This window comes from Bombus huntii, chromosome 13 (genome assembly GCF_024542735.1).
Source record: "Bombus huntii isolate Logan2020A chromosome 13, iyBomHunt1.1, whole genome shotgun sequence".
In the NCBI taxonomy this organism is placed as follows: Eukaryota; Metazoa; Arthropoda; class Insecta; order Hymenoptera; family Apidae; genus Bombus; species Bombus huntii.
Window position 1 is genome coordinate 9,021,292 of NC_066250.1, and position 23,083 is coordinate 9,044,374.

The window sequence follows — 23,083 nt, forward strand, 5'->3', positions numbered from 1 at the left end:
GAGTAAACTAGTAGAATCGTGTAAAATGAAATTGCGTGCGTCGCTAATTCGTAAACTAGGAAAAGAAGTGGTTTATATTCCTTCCTTTTCTTCTCTTTTTATGAGAGAAAAAAAATGGAGAAATTGTGTCCAGACTGGAATTCGTGTCCGATGATTTTGAAAGCTTAGAAGAATTCAAGAATCTTGTCGTCGATTTACGAGTCGCCGACAATTTTCTTCGTGAGACTGCTTCCGGTTATACAGCATGGAAGTAGTAAAGTTTATTATCGAATTTTATCGCCCATGAAATTCTCACCCTTACTCAGTATCACCATCTATCTTCAGAATCGCTTCCGGTAATCTGGCTTGTGCGCCAAAAATGTATGTTTTAATATTCCTATCAATTTTTCTTTCAGTATTAAGTAAAGTGTGTAGAGTAAAGAATAAAAGTGTTTATAGCCATCAATCTTTCTTGTAAAATCTTTGTGAATTTAAAAAATTTTTAAAAGGCATCTTTTATTTAATTCTTCTTATAATATATACAAAATTATTAATGTATGAGCCACTCAAAAACCAAACTAATCAACTCCATTCTTGTTAATTTCTTGATTTCGTTAATCGAATACACCATTAATGTTCAATTTCCAAGAAACAAATGATTTAATTTCTGAGGTTTCATCTATTGTAAACAGATGAGACAAATAATAGGAAATTTTAAGGTAATTTTGAAAAATTACGTTTATAACATCACCTTTCTGCGCTTCTGAATGTATGATCTGAGCTTCTGAATGACTCGTATATCAAAAAGATAACTAAAAAATATAACATGTTGTTTGTCATTGCAATCATGTCATGTTAATATGATCCCTTACAGTCAACAAGCGATATCCATCCAAATAAAAAAATCAACAGAGATAGACTTGTTATCAAGCTGTTTCTTTCTGATCTTCGATTTTGTATCTTTTGCGTCATATCTGTGGTAAACGTCAAATACGTACCTCGGATTAACTTTTAACCCTATTTGACAATCCGATACTCCAGCGCGTTTATTTATTGTTATATGATAAAAGAAGAAGTCAGTTACCTATGCAATGAACAAAGAGATGAAATATACTGCTCTTCAAGATTTTGCCACCTTGCTAATGAACCAATTAATTTTATAAATCTTCGCAAACATTCCATGAAAGCTTGAAAAACGTAAACTGGTTGAGATACATTTTTAACTTTCAAATTAGTTATAGTATAGAATTATGTAAATTATAATTGTAAATTCTAAATTAAAAGTGGTACTGCATATATTTTTAAGATCATTTACGAAAACTTTAAAGACAAATATATGTAAAGTGCAAAAATTTATTTTTTGTTTATTTAATGTATTCACTACAATAATGCAATTGATAAAACAAATTTCTATTGAATTATATTTATAAAACTATGACTTTGCATAAACATCTGCAATCTGACAAGCTTGTACAGTAGAATTCCGTTTGCCTCATCAAGAATACAAACAAATTTATACTCCAGTGATTCGTATAATACGAATTCACTCCTCCTCATTTCATGATTTCTGGTTTAAATAATAGTTCACATTGGGATAAGAGAGTAATTTAATTTAATGCATGCAGAAATTCACTTAATCAGGCAGTAACTAAATTTTCCGTGTCAGTAGACGTAGTTCAGTTAAATGGAATTCCACCGTACCATTCTGTCGAACTTTCTACGTGGTCCAACTTGTTAAACTGAACACACTACTCGAGTACTTTGAAACACGAAAACGTTACAAAGAACATTTGATAACCTGAGAGGTTGAAAGCACAGTAGACAAACGTAGAAACAATCTTATCCCCGCTTCGTATCTCATTACAGCTGGCTGGGCTGTAAATGGACCATATCATTGTCCATTCTGACTTACGTGCCGTTTATGGCTGCACAATTCTACCCAAAATTCTACACCATGATACCAGCTGGGTTGATGGTTGGTATCGGTGCAGGGCCACTCTGGTGCGCCAAATGCACTTATTTAACGGTCGTCGCAGAAGCATACACCACTCTATCGAATGTAGCCCAGGATGTCCTCGTCACGAGATTCTTCGGCCTGTTTTTCATGTTTTACCAGATGGCACAAGTCTGGGGGAATCTTATATCTTCGGCAGGTGCGTATAATTGTAATGTTTCTTGGCAAGAGGCAAGATTTGAATCTGCGCCTTTACGCGCCAAGTTGCTCGACGTTGAAGACCGAGAGATAAAACAAGAACGTTTTCCACATAAACCATAGAATGTGTATGCATGAAACGGCTGAAGAGAGTATTCAAACTCTCCTAAAAAGTTTTTACATATGTATGCGTCATACAAAATATTTTAAAATGTCACTAGCGGCATGTACGCTAAGTATAGCAAACGAGAAACGACTATCGTGATTGTACATATTGGTAAAATTTGAACTTGATTTGAAAATGTATACAGAAGTTAGAATATATTTATTGGAAGCATACACTTTTGCAAAGATCACTGAGATGTTTGAACAGTCAATTTATTATTCACTGAACTAGCCACACATTAACTAGCCACAATATATAACCATTTTTAGTACTAATTATAAGTTTGTAACTATTATGCTGTATACTAATTTATTCGTTAAATGTATGTTCGTAATAAATACCTTGTAACTTATAGGTATATATATTTTCGGATCGACTTCAAATGTAACTGTCATAATCTCGATAGTAGTGTCTCATTAAAGTGCTAACAAAATGTTAAAAGGTTTTGTGTGATGCACATAATATATTCATAAAAAATTATAAAGTAACTGTTCGAATACTTTTGTGAGCCACTATACATAAATAAAATGTTCAAAATGATATATGTATTCACTACAATGATGTAATGGATAAAATAAATTTCTATTGAATGATATTTATAAAAATACGAATTTGCATAAACATACGCGATCTAATAAACTTCTACAATAGAACTCATACATGTGATACACATGAAAATATGGAAGGTTTGGTAGAGTAATAGTTTTCTGCAAGAGCAATTTTTTTGTTTTACAGGAATATTGGTATGTTTAATCATTTTCATCAAATCATTTTACGTTTATTGTATTAATAATTCCTATCATATTCCTATTATAATATTTACAGCCCTTCGAGTTTCAATCGTGTTTTCATTAGCATGTCACGCAGTGTTCCGACGTTTCATGAACATTCCTTCTCATTTCTTCAGAGCAAGCTTAAAAAATTTTGCGAAACAAAGAACCAGAAACATGTCATTTAATCTATTATTTTGTATCAGATTCGAAAAATTCTTTCAAAGTTTCATATACGTAAATATCTAATAATCTAATAATAATAATAATGGACTTCTATGATGCCATTTATGATAGTTTAAATTGGAGCGGAGAGCATTCATAGGAAAAGTTTTATTTCGCTTAAGGGATGTCATTAGCGACTCTAAGCCCTTCTGGTTGGCCACGGAAACGCTTTGACATAAAGGCAGATGTAATTTTTTTCTTTTCTTCGCTACTAACGCCAGCAGCCCATCAGTTCATACATGCGTTCCCCCTTCGAACGTTCGTTACGTGCAAAAAAATAAAGTAACTTTGATTGCAGTGAAATTTGCTATAACAGAAAACGGCGTTCGGCCGTTCAAATTCAAAACTGAACTTTAATTCGCAACTTCACCAACGGGTTAAAACGATAGAGCTATTCAGATATGAGCAATAAAACAACGAAACAAAATAAACGTAAAGCTTTCTGATTCTCTTTCGTGTGAAAGAAAAAAAGGAAGGAAAGAACTGAGCTAGATTTTAATACTGATTGATTGGCCAAGCTGCCTGTTTGTAATGTTACATTTTGCTCATGTTACTTATGTTCTTTTTTGAACGGAACAAGCTGTGAATCGCAAGAGTAACGTGTCACGTGCATCGTATAATGTCGTCGATAAAACCATTTGCTTAAAAGCGATTTGAAGCTGAACCCGTTGAGCCGAAGATTATTTCGAATCTCCATTTTGCGACGCATACGCCAGAGAACAGCTTGAATTAATCTGCGAGAGCTTGCGCTAAAATTTGTCATTGCCTTCAGACGATCGAACGTTGTTCTAGCATATGATCGGTTGTCTTCTGACACGTTTTTCAGTTTCAGAGAGTTTTTGTGCATTCAAGTACTTTTAGAGAAGTATTTTTTGGCGAAATGGACACGTGAATTGCTGATTTCAAAGTCAAAATGTTCGGAATCTTCCTTAATATCTCTCTCTATATATAAGTACATATTAATAAATATATATTATTATAACATAATAATATATAATATAATATATTAAAATGTAATAAAATTATATATTATAATATATTATAAATAATAAATATTATATAATATAATAAAGTATTAAAATATAATATAATATACAATATAATAAATATTAAAAAATAGTGTGAAAACGTTTACTTTGTTTTATAAATTGCTTGGATAGTTCATCTTATAATTTTGTAAAGGAAATTCAAATTCTGAATTAATTATGATGTAATATTCTAACGGAATATAATACACTAATATAACAGGTTATATTCATTAAGTGCGTATTTGAAAATGTCATTGTTTCTTATACATGTATATTTTAAAGCAAGATACACAGACACAATCCAACGTTGCGATTTTTGCACTAGAACTACGATTCCCTTGGAATCCGTTTGTCATCCTTATCTTTTTTGATCTGCACTCAACTCACTGGCAACTTCGACTGAAGAAATTCCTTCTGCGGAATGTTCCTTTATTCTTTTTAAAGAATCGTAACATAGCGTGGTTGGTAACCAGAGACCGAATTTATTCTTTCTATCTTATATAAGAAATAAAAAATCAATAAAATTCAATAAAGACAGAAATCCAAAACCTAGTAACGTAAGAGTTAATCACAGTTTGATTGATTAATAACAATTCTAAGATCGCAGAAGTCGCAGAAGTTCCAACACAGAGCGTGAAATGCACCATATAAATATTATACAGAAAACAAAATCTCTAAGTAAATCAAAGACAACCTGGATACTAGTTTATAGCAGAACTTGACAGCCGATATTCGATAACTTTATTTGAACAGATGTAACACGTCGAGAATTTTATTATTTTCTTTTATTTCTCACAATCGTAAAACCAACAAATAAATGATCGAACGTATAGAAGCGTCGAAAAGCAACTTGCGAGTTCTCTTTTCAGTGACAGAGAACGTATATTGGTTCGCTTCTCGTTCGAGTCCCACGGGAGGACCAGGCTTATTCACGAGCCTTCCAATTTGATGCCCGGAAATTCAAGGATACCTGAAAGTTTTAACGTTCCGTCCGATACAAAGGCACGCGAAACCCCGGACAAGCTACACACTATGTCCTAAAGACGAAGAAATAAGAATTGGCGCATGAATGTATTCCAACACTTGTTGGAACTTTTTACAAATACATTATGTGCGCTATGCAAACATTTGAAATTTTCATTATCTGATCGTATTGGTAAAGTTTGGAACGAATCTGAAAATGTGGGTGAAAGCCACAAAATATTTATTACAATTACATATTTTATATAGATCACACAATTATTTAAACAGACAATTATCCGTTATATTAATAAGACTCGATATTTAATGAGACCATTTTTATATTATATTCATACTAAGTATCTGCTTAATTGCAGGTATACTAATATCTTTAAATTAGAAAATCTGAAAAAAATTGTAAAAATCTTGTAATTTCCATATACATTTTTCAAAATTTAAACAATTTGGTTCCAAGTTTTCTATAAATATTTATGACAGCCATCTACAGTAAATATCTTGTAATTTCTATGTACATTTCCAGATTGTTTTCAACCTTAACTCTGTTTAATATAATCGTGACAATCGTGTGTCACTAATAGACTGTTGATTTTTATGTATTTTTAGCAAATTTTAAGGTGCAGAAATGCACACGTTGCATATAATATACAAAAATGAAATATTCATGTATATATATATGAGTATGAATATAACATGAATATAATATGAAATGTTCAAAGTAGAGTATTTATTTTAATATTTAACAGATGAAGCAAGTTCCTATTCAGGTTCCATGTCTTGAATTATATTCATAAAAATGTGAAAATCCATCAAAATTCGCGATTTTCTCATTAAAGTGGTGACGAAGTTTCGGAGTATTTTACATAATATACAGAATATATGCAAAAATTTCTGTGAAATATTGTACGTAAAAAGAAAAAAATGTGCAAGAATCGTATAACAAATTCCGAGTGTTTTATGGAACTTCGAAAAAAGCTGGATGAGTTCTCGTTAGGAAGAATCAAAGGTGCAATGGAAAATGGGTCAGTGTTCTTTCGTGTCCAAGAACGTCGAAGTTTTCCGGCGAGTTAAAACATGGCTTATCAACTTACAAAGAGGAAAGATCGAAAGAAACGTTACTGAATCCTTCGTGTTTGCGGAATGCAGATTCCAAGGTCATAATTCTAATATCGTAAAACGATTGTCGTCTAGAAATGTTTTCCGCAATTCGTGTGGAAAGAACAGACTCGTGATCGTGGAAAACTTTCATTAGGAATGTGGGGAATGGTTAAAACCGATCAATTTTTAAGTATCCTCTAGGGATTTACGCGTTTGCAAGCTTGGTTACTGCTGACCGTGAACAAGACTGGAGATCTGAATTTTTTCGAAACCAACTCCGGAACTAATCCTGATCGCGGATCTCTTGGAGAATGTACTAAAATCAATTGATCTGAATTAGATTATTTCTAATGGAAAATTAATTAAATAATTTAGAATGAAATTCGTATGACTTAAAATTACAATTTTGAGAATACATTGAAATTGTATAATAATTATTATATAAATGATAAGAGAATACTTGCGTTGCTATTATGTCATAAATTTTTGTTATTTGATAGTGTGAAATATAATTCTTCGAAATGTTAGAAAGTTATTCTATTGATGGGCAATTTATCATTTATGTATTTTTGACATTTTCAAATGTAATATATCACGATTTAACGTATTTTTCCCATTGTTTTCACAGTCCTTTCATATGGAATCGACACGGTGCCAACGAATATTACACTGAATAGTAGCATTGTGGCGGAGGCGTGTGGTGCCAAATTTTGCGGTGCAACTTCCGATACCGACGACAGTCCGAATTTGGAACGACCTCCAGAGGAAAGAATTCATCTAATCTGCGGCATCTATTTGGGCTGTATGATAGTCGCTTCATTGATTGTGATGTTTGGAGTTGACTCGCTCTCGAGGTAACAATAAAATTATGTTTGCTCATTATTCGTTTCATGATCCCTGTTAATTATTAAGATAAACGTAATACAATTCTAACTAGTTACCATTTATATACTAATAAAATTTTCAAGTTCTAAAATTTTTAAAGACTTAAATTTCCAAATGACAAATTTACAAATTTTGGAGGATTCGACTTTTCAAATTCCAAACTTTCTAAATTTCCAAATTTTCAAGGCCAAAAATTTCCGGATCTGCATACTGATAACTTTCTAAACCAAAAATAATTCGACTTTTTTAAATTTCAAATCGCCAAATTTTGGAACCGTGTAAACTTCTACGTGTATCAGATTTCAAATTTACCATCTCGGACGTTTCACGAAACAACTGCAACAGATCTAAATTATTTAAACCTCATAAAAAAAATACTGAAAACCGATACTCCGGTCGCGTATGAAGTTTCAATATCTCTATACGTAAATATAATATGTATCTTCTTTTACTTATGAAAAAATAATCTATCTTACTAAATGTCTGTAGAATATTACCTATAATATTTATAGAATAATTAAATAATTTAAATTTCAAATCTAAATTTAATATTCAATTTTATATTAATAATTCTAAGTTTTAGAAAATTTCTGAATATATTACAAGTAATAATACTAATTTAATTTAGCTTTGAATATAATAATAAAAAAGAATTGTATATACATTTATATCACATACGCGTTAGGCGCCAATTAACAATAAGATACAGAAATTAACATACATACATGAACGCCAAGAGAAGGAAAAGTAATTCACGATCGAACTTACAATTGGAGTGCAATGTATTGTTCGGATTGTCATAAATTACGTCTATCCTGACGTATTCGGGAATCCGAAATTGATAGCACATTAAGCTGCGGCAGAAGCGCAATATTGTTTCCGTTTGAAAAATTACTGCTGCTAACTTCAACGATTAATCGAAGCTAACGCCTGCTGCAACGTGATTCAAAATTTAAGCTTGCGAGATTTTTCACGATGAAAAAAAACCATTCACATTGGTTTGATTCTTCATTATATGGCGATTCGTCACAAATATGGTTTAAAAAATAAAGAAAATAGAAATATTTATCTCGTATGTCCTTTGCATTTATTGGTATTGCTGTTCGATTTTAACTGATTTAAAAGGATAATTTCCTTCAATTTTTCGTTACTCAGATTGAAGTTTTTCTCTTGCTATTTTAAATGAATATTTTGCGCACAATTAAGATACCATTAGTACTTTATTACGAGATAACTTTGTCTTTAAATTTACTCTCTGAAATGTAGTTTAATTAAAAACATCGTGGTACTGTAACTTTCAATTTAAAGCACAATAAGATATTGCTATTTTGTAAAGAAACAATTTTCTATTTAAAGATATCTTTTAAAACATAAATATTTAATTAAGAATCAAGAATTAACTATAAAATCATATAAAACCATATTACTCATAGGTATGACAGAGGTAGATCAGGATCAGCGACAGGCCAGTCAGGATTCAAATTGTTGGCTGTGACACTGAAACTATTGAAGGAGAAAAACCAGATCCTTATACTGCCAATAATAATATTCATTGGAGCGGAGCAAGCATTCTTATTCGCTGATTACAATGCTGTAAGTCCTCCAAGTCCTATTATGTCTTGCTTAGAAATTTTTTAATACATTCCATTAATTTTTTTCAGTCATTTGTCTCATGTGCATGGGGAATCAACAATATCGGTTATGTAATGATTTGTTTCGGTGTGACGAACGCTATAGCTGCTTTAGGTACAGGATCTATAATGAAACTAACAGGAAGAAGACCTTTGATGATATTAGCTTTTTGTATTCACATGGGAATTTTTACTTTCCTGTTGCGTTGGAAACCCACTCCTGATCAAAATCAAATATTCTTTTTGATGTCTGGATTATGGGGTCTTTGTGACGCTATGTGGCTGGTACAAATAAACGGTGAGCACTAAATAATTGCTAAAGTTTATCCTTCTTTGAAAATATATATTTTCAAAATATATTCGTATTTTTTATCTTCATCATTTATCGGTAAAAAGAATTGCATTATATGATGATACTAGCTGTTGATTAAGCAAAATTCGTACTGAACATTTGATAGTAGTATATAATACTCTCTACATTATCGACTGGAGGAAATATTAATTCCTTCTAAATCCATATAAAAATATTTCTATAATCTTTTTATAAATTTGACACTATTTTGCAGTTCCATACAATATTCATAAAATAGAATGCTATTATTTTTATCCTCTGTTAATATTTGATTATTTGCCATCATCTTAAGATTATCTAATCAATCATGAAAACTGTTTTCTCGTCTTTAATTAATTAGAACCAAAATATCTTTGCAACTTCCAGCTCTGTCAGGTTTGCTGTTCCCAGGCAAAGAAGAAGCCGCTTTTTCGAACTTCCGACTGTGGGAGTCCACAGGTTCTGTGATCACATACGTGTACAGTCCTTACCTCTGCACTCAAACGAAGCTGTACTGTCTAATAGCAATCCTCTGTCTTGGAATGATTGGTTACGGTATAATCGAGTGGACTGGGAAAGCCGATAGATCGGTTCCAGAATCGAAACCAGATTTCGAATTGGTGACAAATGGCGAATTGAACGACACGACGAAACTTTGAGTTGACAAGAATAAAATTAATGAATCCTTTCAATTAGAAATATGATCTCTTGTCAGACGTTGCTCTGTATGAACCTCAGTTTTGTTAGTTAGTTTAAAACAATAATTCTCAGGTATAAATGCTTCGTCATGATGTGACTAGAAAATTACAGGAATTTTGTTGATATGTAAAATTATTTTATAATCGAGTCATTGTGTTAAAGAGAGGGCGATGAATTAAAGAAGAAACAAAAGGAGCTGATTTTACTAGCGATAATTCTTCGGATTATTTTGAAAACGCTCGACAATAGGATTATCGGTGTGAATAATATTATAATTGCGGTATACATATCGTATATATAGAAATCATACACAAATCAGATCGGCATATAAAAAATTATATGTACAAGAAAGAGTTCGGTTGGAGGCGCAGTCAGGACCTTGAAGGTACGATCTTTTGTGTGATTTGTACCATAATATATGTTTTTATTTTATTCTTGTGGACACCTACTAGATTTTACACAGATAGTTCGCTTAACCGCTAAAGATTCTTTTCTCCGTCTCTTCTTCATGTTTTTTTCCTTTTTTTTCTTGTCTCTTTAAATACGTAGTTTAATGTTACATCGTGTGTCTAGGTGCTAACATTCAAGCTAAAGCTACGGCTGCTTAATTTAATTGTATACTTAATGTGCTTAATTTCCTTTTCACTGTACGCGTGATGTGTCTCATGTATGTAGGTATCTCTGTATATTATGTATGTATACATGTATATATGTGTTCGTAAATGTAATGAAGTATGTTATGTCAGATTGTATGTATAATATGTATCTGTGCGAGTGTCCATCTGTATGTATGTATGTATGTATGTATGTATGTATGTATGTATGTATGTATGTATGTATGTATTAACGCGTTTTCCTCTCTCGTAGTATGTTCCGCTTTATGCTCATCGTTTATTGTGCTGTCACGATCAATTGTCCCCCGTCTCTTTTAAATTGCGAAGGCGATGGTATATTACAAGATTATTTGCCGCTTGATGTATATCGCGTGGCCCGTTACGCGGATCTTCTTGAATTTGTCTGAATTTCGTATTAATAAATAATAAACGAATCGCGACGTGGAATCAATTGACCTTGCATCCCTCGTCTGTTTGCGTCGTTCGATTGCTGATTGTATTTGTGGATCGTGTGCTAGCTTAACCCTCGTTTATGTACAATTCAAGTTTTGCAGTTCAGTTATATACTTTATAAAACGTAGTAGGAACTTTGGTTTCGCTGGGCAATGTTTCAAGAGCAGTTTCCTCTTTTTGTTCGTGCCACGAACTTACCTTCCTTTTCATTTTTTTTGTTTTTTTTCTTGTTTTTTTAGTTTACTGTCATTTATTTTTCATCTTCGATTATTTAGTATTTTCCATCATTTTTTTCTGTTTCTTTAAATTATTTTCTATTTGTTCTTTCGTTCTGAAAACACATAATTTCGTTATTTTATTCGTCAAGCTTAGCAATGCGTGTATTTTCATCTCTGGATACAACCTGAATGAGAAAATTCGGCCGGAAACTGCTATAAAACATTCGCCCGTGGATCTATCTTCCTTAGAAATATGACACTCACGAATACAGTTCACGTTTTTTTTTCTTTAATACTCATGTTTATATTTCCGTAATGACCTATTGAATATCAATTTTTTTTTCACGAAGAAAATACACATGATTCGTAAATTTGTTTTCTCTCTCTCGTTAGCAGTATCTCTCTTGTTCACACTCTCCCTCACTCGTTCGTAGTTTTTTTTCTTATTTATTCTCTCGTCAACATCCACCGCGCCATTCTTCCCCGTTAGTTTTTTTTCCTCGTATAACAAAATTTAATAACCGGAATATCTCTGTACAAACGTTTTCATTCTTTTCTCTCTCTCTCTCTCTCTTTTTGTTCCACCCCACTCCATCCCTTTCTTTTATCAAACAGAATAACATACACGCCCCCCCCCTATCCCGTAATTAAAATTTTGAATTTTGAATTATCCCCATATAACTCCACTCTTAACCGTATACCATCCCATCATTTTCTTCTTATAATACATTTCCCTGTCTCCTTTACACCGCAAATCTTTCTTTCTCTTTTTTTTTCTTATTCAGTTTTCTGTATCTTCTATTACCTCCATTTTTGTGTGCTTCGTTTAGGAACAGATCACTTTGCTCGTATCTTTAATGGTATCCTAGAGAGTAAAATATCTTAAACGTACGCGTTTGTCCTTACAAATTTAGTTTTCATTTTTTTACCCCCCTCCCCCAACCCTAACGTGATTTTTTATTTTCTCGTCGTTAACGTTTCAACCGTGCAATTACACAGTTGGTCCATTAAATCGTCCATTAAATCGTCCGTCGTCGTCTAGTCGTCGTCTGGTCATCGTTATGTCGTGTGCATAGCTACTTCGTAGCAGTCACGATTATTAAAAGTAGCATTTTTAGATTCTTACGATATTGCAGTCCCTAGGTGTCGCCTTAATATGTACACTCGCTACCCATTCGCGCTCCTAGCTATGCTCCTTGCAAGGATCTTCAGGTTTAATAATTAATCGTACTGAATTAGCCCATTACAACGGCGGGGTATCGAAGTACAATGTGTACCTGTCTGTATGAACGATGTATGTATGTATTATGCTGTATGTATGTGTCATGGTATCATCTCCTCTTTTTTTTCTCATTATGTTCCTTTAAACGCACAATCGTCGTGTATATCTGTGTATGTAACGCGTGTAATACTTCTTTTTTATCTCTTTTTTAATTATACTCGAGTTGAGAGATATTTAAGAAATCGTGTCATACTATTATTTTTTTTGGGATGGGTTTAGTTTCGCCTACAGTATCGTTTATTAACGGCAAGGAAGGAAAAATCGTCGAGAGAGAACAATGGTCGATCGGTCGCGCGCGCTATTTCTGTAGTATTTATTTTTTTCGCATTTTCGCATATATTTTATAGTATTTTTTTTTTATCTTGAAAACCGACTATCCTGCCCTCCAGTTTAGTTTAGTTTAGATTAGACTGAAAGAAAGAGAGCCCTTTCACTTGAAGCGGAACACATTCAAAAGTAAACGCTATTATTTCTATATCGCTTAACCGGGGAATACATGAGATACTTTTATCCTTCGTGGATGGTCGATATTTTAAGCTTTTCTCGTAAAATGTGGTATTATAATTTATTTTTATTTAGTTTACTCTTCCTCTTTCCATTCTCCTTCGTCTTCTCCCTTTTTTTTTGCATTTTTTTCTCTTTTTTTCTTTTTACTCTTTTTTACTAACGAACCATTCCTCTGGATGCGTTAAATACGAAGATTCGTCTGTGGAAATTGGAAACCTGTCCCTGGTCGTGCCGCGTCCCGTCTTCGCTCGAAATACGCCATTTTCGTGTCTGTTACACGATTCAATTTGCGCGCTTGAATCGTACACCGGAAGTGAAATAAATGTTCGCCAAAGACGACTCACGGCATCTGTGATTCACTACATTGCTATTCATTAATGTCCTTGCATTGGTGAATTTGCAACCGAATTAATATCTTTATCCAGTGCACGTTGCCTATTTCATGGCCGTGTTATACGCACATATACATATATAATATGTACACGCATATGTATATATGTATATAGGTATATATTCAGCTCGTACTTATTACCATGGAATTTATATCGGTGATATATCGATCAGCTTCGCGCAATTCTATATTTATTTCTTGAAAGTCACTCATCTTGAGAATCGAATGAAAGCGGAATAGGAAAATCGAAGATGCCATATTGATGATAATCATCCAGCAAGCAATCTATCGATTTTCTTTGAGAATGAAGAATGATTATTCGAAACTCTTCCTAAAATTGCTATTCATTCAATATTTTGCTTTAACTAGAGATACTATAGATAAAGGTTGTTTCCTGTATTTTTTTGTCCTAGCTAAAGCAAAAATTGAATCAATTTTTCTTTTTTGAAGCGGTAATTCGATTGCATATTTTCCAGGCACTAAAGAAAGACGGGACACGTACCAAATATAAATATATCGATACAATCACCAGCGGCAAGCAGATCGAACATTTAGGAACGAAAGATGCGTAAATGTTTAATACGTATACCTCTTTATATGGCAGATTATTACGGACTAGTACTTTTTTTCCATGTTACTTTGCGGGGGAAAAACCTCAAACCACCTTCAAACGTCCCTTTTTCTCGGGTTCGAATAGAATTTTAAAAGGGCATCAGGAGGATCCTTATGATCGATCGATAATATACTTTCAAAAAGACATTATTGCGTTAATTTACTCGCTACAAAGTTCCTTCGTCTTCTTCTCCTTTTTTTCTCTAGCTTCATGTCCCTCGTGACTTTTGCTTTTCGATCGATTTTCTTTTTTTTTTGCCTAAATACACGAGTATAATTTACAGACGAGCACACCCAGAGAACAATATGGTTGAAACATTTTTTATCATTTTTTCTTCCCTAACGAAGCCTGTAAACGAGTGGTTGTTTTACCGGTAAGAATGAAAATAAAAAGAGTTGGATGATGGATCGTCATAAACGATAGCGGCGGTACTGTCAAAACTTTTCCGTTGCTATTTCCTGTGTGGTCAAACTGAATTGTATCCCGCTGTGTATGGCATGTGAATGTGACGGTACTGTTGTTGGCTGTTTGTTATTATTGGTATCCTGTTACTGTTGCTGTTCTCGTTGCTTCAACTATGTTCCTTCCTGTGTGCAAGAGGACCGAACACACTGGTTTGTTCCTCGGTCTCGTGGTTCTCGATGGGATTTCGTACAGAAAATATCATTCTATCTTTTGGAACGATTTAGAAGATTTCGATCATATCTTCTGCACGATCCTCGTTTTGTGCTTCGTCTGTTGGTTTCTTAATGACAGACGATTCTTAGTAGCTGGAAGCTTCTCGATCGTTTCACGAACTAGCGTTATCTGTGCGATTACTTAATGGAATTTACTTATCCTAGTTTCACGAGCCGAGACGCGACTTGATAATTGTTGTTTGATTTACGTCTTATCGCGTTCTGCCCCGTGACAAATGGTACACGAGTTCTATAACCGAATATTTATCAAGAATTTTCTTCTATTATATTTCTAGAAACTTACGAGGTGTCAATTTTATGTTTTACCATCAATCGATAACATTTTGTGTACCATTTATCAGTATGTATATTACCATCAGCCGTTTCTTTATCGACTATCGATAATAAAACTGCATTCTTTTCATCTGTAATGAAATCTTACAATTTTTTATCGATTTCATTTCCTTCTTTCTTCGTTTAACATTTATCGGATAAGACGATGGCGGTTAAGGCAATTATCAACGTTAAACGCTCGACTCCTGTACATCACATTAATCGTAGGTTTAAAACTATTTACATATAGGTCTCGTATACGCCTGCAATCACAATGATCTTTACATCGATCGTCGAGAGCGCGCCTTTAAAACTTCATGATTCACCGGTTGTCGCCGAGAAACATGACTTTTTAAAGCGATTCCTTCGGGCGCGCAGATTTGTCGGAATTATATTATTAACGCGAGATTCGGTGAACCCTTTTTTCCATTCTTCTGTGATCTCCGTTGTCGAAATCCCCAATTCACGCGCAAAATCTCATCGATCCATCCTTGGGTTGATGCAAAGCGACCGATGAACGTAAACGCGATTCGAATCTCGTGGAATTAATCCGTGCAACGTAAAATTCGAGTCCTTAAAGCTTCTTCATTTCTTTTTTAATTATTCTTGTTCACTGGTTCCGTTCGCGACCAATCTTATCCTAGCACTTTTACACAACGTCCTTCGACATCAGTCTCACCGCGTTCTTTAGGGATTGCCTCTTGTTACAGAACCAAATCCTGATCACTTCTCTGTCGTATCCGAGGCGTTGCGCCAAGTTCGTAATTTCGTTGCCTGAAATAAGTACAGAGAAAGACGATTATTAATTTTTGAAAAGAATTTTATCTTTTTTCTTGCTTGAATGTATTTAATAGGTAACGAGATTTTTTAATTTTTCGTATTTAGAATCTTTGTATAATATGTCAAATGCTTGGTTACGACCGTTTCTGTATGAAATTCCTTTCGTTAGAATTCCTAAACTTTTGTAAAGAATGGCAATTGCAAAATTTCTACCCATAACGCTATAGTGAGAATCCCAGGCATTGAAAACTGTTTTTATCAACATCTTCCATTATGAAAATTTCAAATTACAATTTCATGCTAATACAACTTAACTTTTCTCGAAGATTCGTTAAAAGTGAATCAAGATCTTTACTAAAATACGAAATACGAATAACAATTTAAAAAAAAAAGAAATGGTCGTTCATAGAATGCACGATATTAGCAAAAGAAACAAAGAAACTTACCATTAGGATGAGTATTTCTATCGAAGTGAGCGTTCAGCAGTTCCAAAGCCTGTGGAGTGAACGAAGTTCGTCGCTTTCGTTTCTTGTTCGTTTCCACGCCGATGAAATCTGTCAGCTGATGTAGCCCGCTCTTGTGCCTGAAACCAAACGCACTATTCTCATTCCTGTTCCATAAAATCCATTAACGTTATACGTTTCAACAAATCAAATCAAAATTAGAAAATATATCTATTAATGACAGACACATAAAAAAATAAAATAAAATAAAATTCAGAATGAACATGCGTGTCACAGGAATGAACATCATGATCCCAATGATATGCTGTGTTAACTAAATAATGTCTTGAAAAAGACAATAAAAAGAGCAGGGAAGGAGGAAGGAGAAGCTCCCTATGGACAAACCGACTTGATTGCGAGAACTGAATTTTCATTTCGTGCCAATGCAAATACCTCGATCATGTTCTAATCAAATATTAAAACAAAACACGCGAATTTGATCGTGTGTTAACTCGGCAAACTTTCTCTGCATCAAAGCGATTCTCGTGAAACTGGAAGCGCCATAAACAGACAAAAAGAGACAGATCTGGACTAACCGATTTCATCCACTTCCATATTATATTCCTTTCTTTTCAAAAAAACAAAAAGAAGAAAAAAATGTTAAAAAAAGAGATTATTAATACACATGGAAATGTAAAAGAATAGAAAATCACAGATTCAGATAAATTTGGGCAAATCTAAACTAATCAATTTCATCCATTCCCTAACTTTTTCAGATAAACAACGAGTAAAACCAAAAAGGAAGGAGAATAAAAAAATAGGATAAATAGGGAAAAGTGGAAGAATAGACAAATAGAGAAGAGGAAACATAGTGGGCATTTTGCGAGACATTCATCCCCCTTGACTGATTGGCCCGCGTCCCTAGCCGACGAACTTTCACGAATGGAACGGTCGAGGGTATCGCGACGTCGCCGTCGCACAAATGAAATTAGCGATCGAAGCGTCGCTGCCGCTTCGAAAAAACCTCGTAACCGTAAACAGGAGAACTTCCGCTGGGAATCGCGACTAAACGAGCCAAACGCGTGAGAAAGGGTGAAATGTAGCGAGAAAGACAGAGACGGCGAGCGAGAAGGAGGGAGAGAAGAGGATGAAGGGTCGGCCGTCCTCGACGCACACAACACACAGAGGGTTGGCCGACGGGGGGATAGAGGCGTAGGTGGACGCCGCTGTGGAATTTATGTTTTTAATTTAACTCCGTATGACCAACTGTCGAGCCCCGCCGAAAAAAGTGCAGGCTGAGCCATTAGCATCGCGCGGTGATATTTCGTCGAATCCGCGAAAACAATATGCTAATGGAGAAGCCGGCGAGCGCGAAGAACCGATGCTTCGAAACCAGCTACCCCCCTCGGACAGGGGGGTGAGTTTTCAACGGAGGCTGACGAACGACCATGGGATTCGAGTAGGGGTGGTACGGGGCGATACGTCCACGCTACGCCGCTGTTTAATAGGGAAAAATTAATGGGGCATTTAGATGGTGATGAGGTAGACTCGATGGAATAAGGAAATGTTTTAGTTCGAATTTTGTACGCGTTTCAGGAAAAAATGGTAAAATATCAGTATGTTATAAATTTGTTGTAACAATCCCGTTTCGTTTTCGATTTCGATTTTGAAAAATAGATTATATAATATAAATATTATTGCGTTGAAAATGGTAATCTGATGGAGAAAAATTAATGGTGTATTTAGATAATGACGAGGTAGGCTTGATGGAATAACGAGATATTTTATTTCGAATTTTTTACGCGCTGCCGCTGAAAATGGTAAAATGTTAATATATTACAATTTTGTTGTCATAATGTCTGAGAGTTCTAAGAGTGAATTACAACATATTAATGCGTTTAAAGATGGTAATTGCGATGGCATAGTTTCATTCCTGATCTTTTGTTTATTTATTCATTGTATTTGTTTCTTTTACTTGTTCTGTGTGTAGACATCATCAAGTCTTGATAATACGTTAAATATTTATGTATCAATATTATGTATGTTTGTATCAGAGTAAATTATTCTATTATTGTATTAAAATAGTTATGACGGGTAGTTTTATTTATCTGGTTTTTATTCATTTTTATACAAAGAATCCACCTCTAGTTGGAGATATGAAATATGTTGGAGAAATTTCAATGTTCTTAGAGATGTTATAGTCTGAATAAAATAAAATCAATTACACTGGCATCTTGTTAGTTAACACTCGTTATTTACTCAAATAATATTCAGGGAAAGTTTTTAGCGATCTTCAAAACTGGTATAAACGTTATTAGAACGGATATTGTATAGGAAACAGATTAGTTTCCTAGTAATTGACGAGAAGTGGTAGAATTTATTAATTTATGTTAACCATTAAAATTAACCATACGGAAATTACATTTTTCCTATACAAGAGCTTTATTTTTAGTGGCGCACCGATTTATTAATTATATTTGAGTCATTGGTGTAAAAGGCTGATGGAGTTTGTAGCATTCGTCGAAATGTGAATTCAGCCATTAAAAAAATGTCGACGCCCGAAGAGTTGAAAGGCTACGCTCGAAGGGAGCAATTAAAAATGCAACAGCGGTAAAATATCTTCCAAGGAGGTCTGCGAATTATAAACGGTAGGTATTATTATGAATATTGTTTTAATCGTTTATCAAAGCAATTGCCGACATTACGGCCGACTAAAATGCAAGCTCGAGTTCCGAGCACTTATTAAAAGCTAGTTAAATAAGGAAAGAAACGAAAAGAGAGAAAGAGAGAGGAGAAAAAGAGGAGCACAAAGCTTTCAATAACTGAAGACACGCGACACAAATTAAAAGGCGACCGCTTCAAAGCGGTCACAAATATCGTAATTGCTTCTCTTGCGCCAATTTACCACCGCTTTCAATAATCTTAATAAACCCTTCCGCCTCCAAAGGAAACGTTATTATCGCGCGCGTGTATTGCAGGCGAGAAAAGCTGACTGAAGAAGAGAGGAAACTCGTCGGGACGAGTGACGAGGGTTGGATAAAGAGAGTGAGAGAAAAAGAGGGAGAAAGGGAAAACGTGGAATCAAACCGGCGTCGAGGGTTAGCCCGAGCACGTATTCCCTCATAGGTGAGAAGCCAAATGAAGAGAGAAAGAGGGGAAACGCGGTAGGTACGTAGACGAAGGAGAAACAAGGACAGGGATAAAACGCGGTGGCGAGGTTTAATCCGCGAGGGCGAGAGAATAAGCAAGAGGAAGCGAGAATTAAACGTCGTCGTCGAGGAGAAGAGGAAAAAGAATGAAAGGAGCCTCTAACACCGAGCCGACGTGTCGCGTTCAAGACAATACGCACCACGTCGTCTCTTTTCTTTTCTTTTTTTGAAATATGAATCACGACCAAGTACGTGCTATCAGACAAACGTTGAAAACGTGCTTAGTCAGCGGGGAGGTTTGATTCTTGTCTCCTCTAAATCCGTCCTCTGGATCGTTGGAATAAATCAGCTAATCGAATATTTATTAGAAACTCCTTATTGGCTGGCATTAAACAAGCTTAAATCTTGCCGAGAGGTATATATACAGTAACTCACGGAAGTCTTCAAACACTTGTGAAAACCTTTTATGAATATATTATATGCGTTATACGAGATTTTAGAATTTTATTAGCACTGTAACGAGGCTTAACTATCGCGGTAATACTATTGGTAAAGTTTGAAACAAATCCGAATAAGACACATAGGGGTTATAAAATATTTAGTGCAACTACATATCTCACAGAGGTCGCACAAATATTTAAATTATCTTATGTGCTTAAATTTATTATGTGCTTGAGATGACCAAGTACTGTATACTAACTTTTTATTGAGTGCATATTTGCAATCAATGTGTTGTGAATTCTATATACATATTCAGATTGAATTTAAATTTGCTCGACATCTCTCATTACAGTGCAAATGAAATTTCAAAATCTTTTACATGACACATACGACTTGGACATAAAAGTTTTCTATAAATATTTGCAATAAATATCTTGTAACTTCTATATACATTTTCAGACTGATTTAAAATTTGCACAACATAATCGTAACAATCCTGTCTCGTTATAGTGCGAATGAAATTTTGAAATATAAAATATAAAATCAGAGACTTGTAAAGGCGAGAAATGGAAAGAAATAGCATTTGAAAGATTATGGAAACACCTGGAGCCATTGGAAATCTAGAAGGGAAGAGAAAATATAAGCAAACTGCGTAATAGACGAAGAAATAAACGAAGAAGGAGAGAGATTGTGGCGTGGGTGTACCATGGATTGGCGAGTGTTAGCGTTTACGCGACCGTATAGAAATTCTAAGTAGAATAAGGAAGAGAATCAGAGGAGTGAAAGAGGGAACGAGAAAGAGGCAGTAAAAGGAGGTGGAGAAGAAACGACAGGAATCGTGGGTAAGAGCTTGGTGGGGTAGAGAGCTGCGAAGGGAGGGGTACATCAGAAACCTGATTTTAATTAGTCCACAGTTTAATTACTCGGCAGATAAATCGTGCACGTGCACCGCATAAACTAGCCGCTTTCATTTTTCCCGGACGCGGCCGGCACGGTCGCGCTTACTTCTATGCCGCGAGAATGCAGGATGGGTCATTGTTGCTCGGTTGGTGCGCGAGCGAAAAGAGAAATGACCGTGCTTAAACCGTCATCGAATCGGTTGGATAATAGTCGGCTGCGTTAACCGGCTGACGGATCCACAGGCTCGTAATCCTTCCACGTCCAGCTCTATGCTCGGTTTCGAACTCAGTTCCTTTGAAATCCAGTGGTAATTGAATATTTTTTGGTCTTTTCAAGATCGGATGAGTATATGGAACGGTCTAATGGGTTTATTAGGAATTCGTAGATCGCAATGATCATAATTGGGTGTATTACGCTGCGGAAAAATTATTTAATTATGTAGGACATTTAAAAATATTTAACAGAAGGATACTTTGACAAGTATTTGGTCTCTAGAGCCTTCCGAATTTCTAACAATTCTCGAACAATTGTCAAATTTAAGGTTTGTAGAAAATTAAGACATTCTATTTTGTTAGAAATGAAAAGTATTCTTTATTCGTACATTTATTTATTTGCTCTAATGCGAATATTTTCTTCGAAACGCACCATCGTCTTCTTTACAATTTTATTATAGTCATCGAACTTCTATGCTTCGATTTCACTTCTTTTCCAATAAATATGTTTAAGAAAAATTTTACGACGAAATTGAGATAAAAAAATCACATGTTCAACAATTGCCCATTATGTTCGTCGAACAAAAGAAATATTTTTCCAACGAGAAAAAAAGATTTGATTCAATCGAAAATGATTTAAAAAACACAGATTCTCACATTTTTTTTTAGAATGAACACCTCGTCTGATCATTCACGTTCTACCTGGAGTAACGGGATGATGTGGCGGAAAAGAGAAAATGAGAGGACTTTCACTTTTCGTTTTGAACGAACGAGTAATCAAGGAACGAATCATTAAACGGGAAAACGGTTCCGGGCCAATAACGCCGGGGATGATTCGCTGTATCGCCGTGCAAAGGTGTTAATGCATAGTCAACAAATCATTTTGTTCGTTTTGGGAAAATCTGTTGATGTTACGCCGCGGGAATGCGGAATGGGTCATTGTTGCCGGCTCGGCCGCGAAAAGAGAAATGACCGCGTGCTCCTGTCATCGAATCATCCGGTTCACGGTCGAGATACATGCTGCGTACCTCGATACGCTACCCTACATATATAAATACATATACGTACATGTGTATTTTATAACACGTCTGTTGTATTTGCACGTGTTTATATATATCTTTTTGCATATAACACACGTATATATACTCTCCACACTTTTGCCGATAATAAAATGGCATCGCGGTGAAATCGAAACCATAAACCGTGTGTTAGGTGTCACCGACTCGTGAAATTCGATTGATTGATACTCTTAGATTGTAATATTTGTTCAACGACCATTCTGTATCGTGGGAATATGAACGTCAATTTAAAGATTAGATAGGATATTTTGTTACGAATATTCGCAAATTATGATTTTTTAAGTTGATGATTTAAAATATACACTGTGTGAGAAGATGAACGTTTTTTTTAGACATTGCCACTAATTAATGAAGACTTGTGACATTAGCTTTCAGAGTTCCGAAATTTTTTAAGATTTGGATTATATTTGAATTAGATTAGAGCTCTAATGATTTTGACTCTTAAGCTACAGGAGGAATCTAAATGCTACATATAGAAATTTTTTAGGATTAGAATATTTTAACCTTAGCGGCTTAATGATTCTTAAGCTTCTTGGGAAAGTTACTACGGACTATTGATACGCACTTTTAGAATGCAAAGAAATCTGATAGTCATTTAAATAGATAATTCTAGGAAACAATATTTCTTTTCACGAAAACCCACAAATACTATTTGCGACATTCCAAATCCGAAACCTCCTTACGTGACATATTGCAAAACTCGATACTTCACATCAATTTATTCCTATCGAAGCAAATTTCCTATATTACAAAATTAATCTACATAAGATCAAAAGCAACAATAAACCATGAAAATTTCGCAAGAATATCCACGGCAATGGAAATAAGTCGGCGTGCCGCGTATCGTTCGTTATGAGGACGGTTGTATCGGTCGGCCACGGTCGAACGATGAATTAAACTTTAAATTTCGCTAATTACAGATCCTGATACAGCGTTCGCAGAAAATCGTGGGATGTCGGTGTGTAGGTACGTCGGTGCACGCAGTAAAACCGATACCTCGAAGGAGGAAGCCGATAGGCGACTTCTTTCGCGACACGAATAAAACCGGC

At 34.7% G+C, this 23,083-nt stretch overlaps 2 protein-coding genes across 5 annotated transcripts in view; one reads left to right on the forward strand and one right to left on the reverse strand.

Annotated features, from left to right (window-relative positions):
• LOC126872364 (UNC93-like protein) overlaps positions 1 to 18,358 on the forward strand; it is a 31,881-nt gene extending 13,523 nt beyond the window's left edge. Inside the window, exons 3-8 of one of the 2 annotated variants that reach the window (XR_007691954.1) lie at positions 1,846 to 2,132; positions 7,025 to 7,250; positions 8,715 to 8,874; positions 8,943 to 9,210; positions 9,631 to 10,327; positions 17,030 to 18,358. Coding sequence is in view for 1 of the 2 variants with exons in the window: in XM_050632241.1 (XP_050488198.1) it covers positions 1,846 to 2,132; positions 7,025 to 7,250; positions 8,715 to 8,874; positions 8,943 to 9,210; positions 9,631 to 9,902 (1,213 nt within the window). In the remaining variant the exon portion in view is untranslated. Of the gene's footprint in view, positions 1 to 1,845; positions 2,133 to 7,024; positions 7,251 to 8,714; positions 8,875 to 8,942; positions 9,211 to 9,630; positions 10,375 to 17,029 lie in introns of those variants that run through there. The other variant, XM_050632241.1, reaches the window with a different exon arrangement.
• The window catches only part of LOC126872362 (POU domain, class 6, transcription factor 1), a 210,398-nt gene continuing 201,576 nt past the window's right edge, over positions 14,262 to 23,083 (reverse strand). For all 3 annotated transcript variants that reach the window (XM_050632239.1, XM_050632238.1, XM_050632237.1), the window contains 2 exons: positions 16,257 to 16,393; positions 14,262 to 15,804 (listed from right to left, as the gene is read on the reverse strand). In XM_050632239.1, the coding sequence (XP_050488196.1) occupies positions 15,680 to 15,804; positions 16,257 to 16,393 (262 nt within the window). In that variant the 3' untranslated portion in view covers positions 14,262 to 15,679. The remainder of the gene's footprint in view (positions 15,805 to 16,256; positions 16,394 to 23,083) is intronic.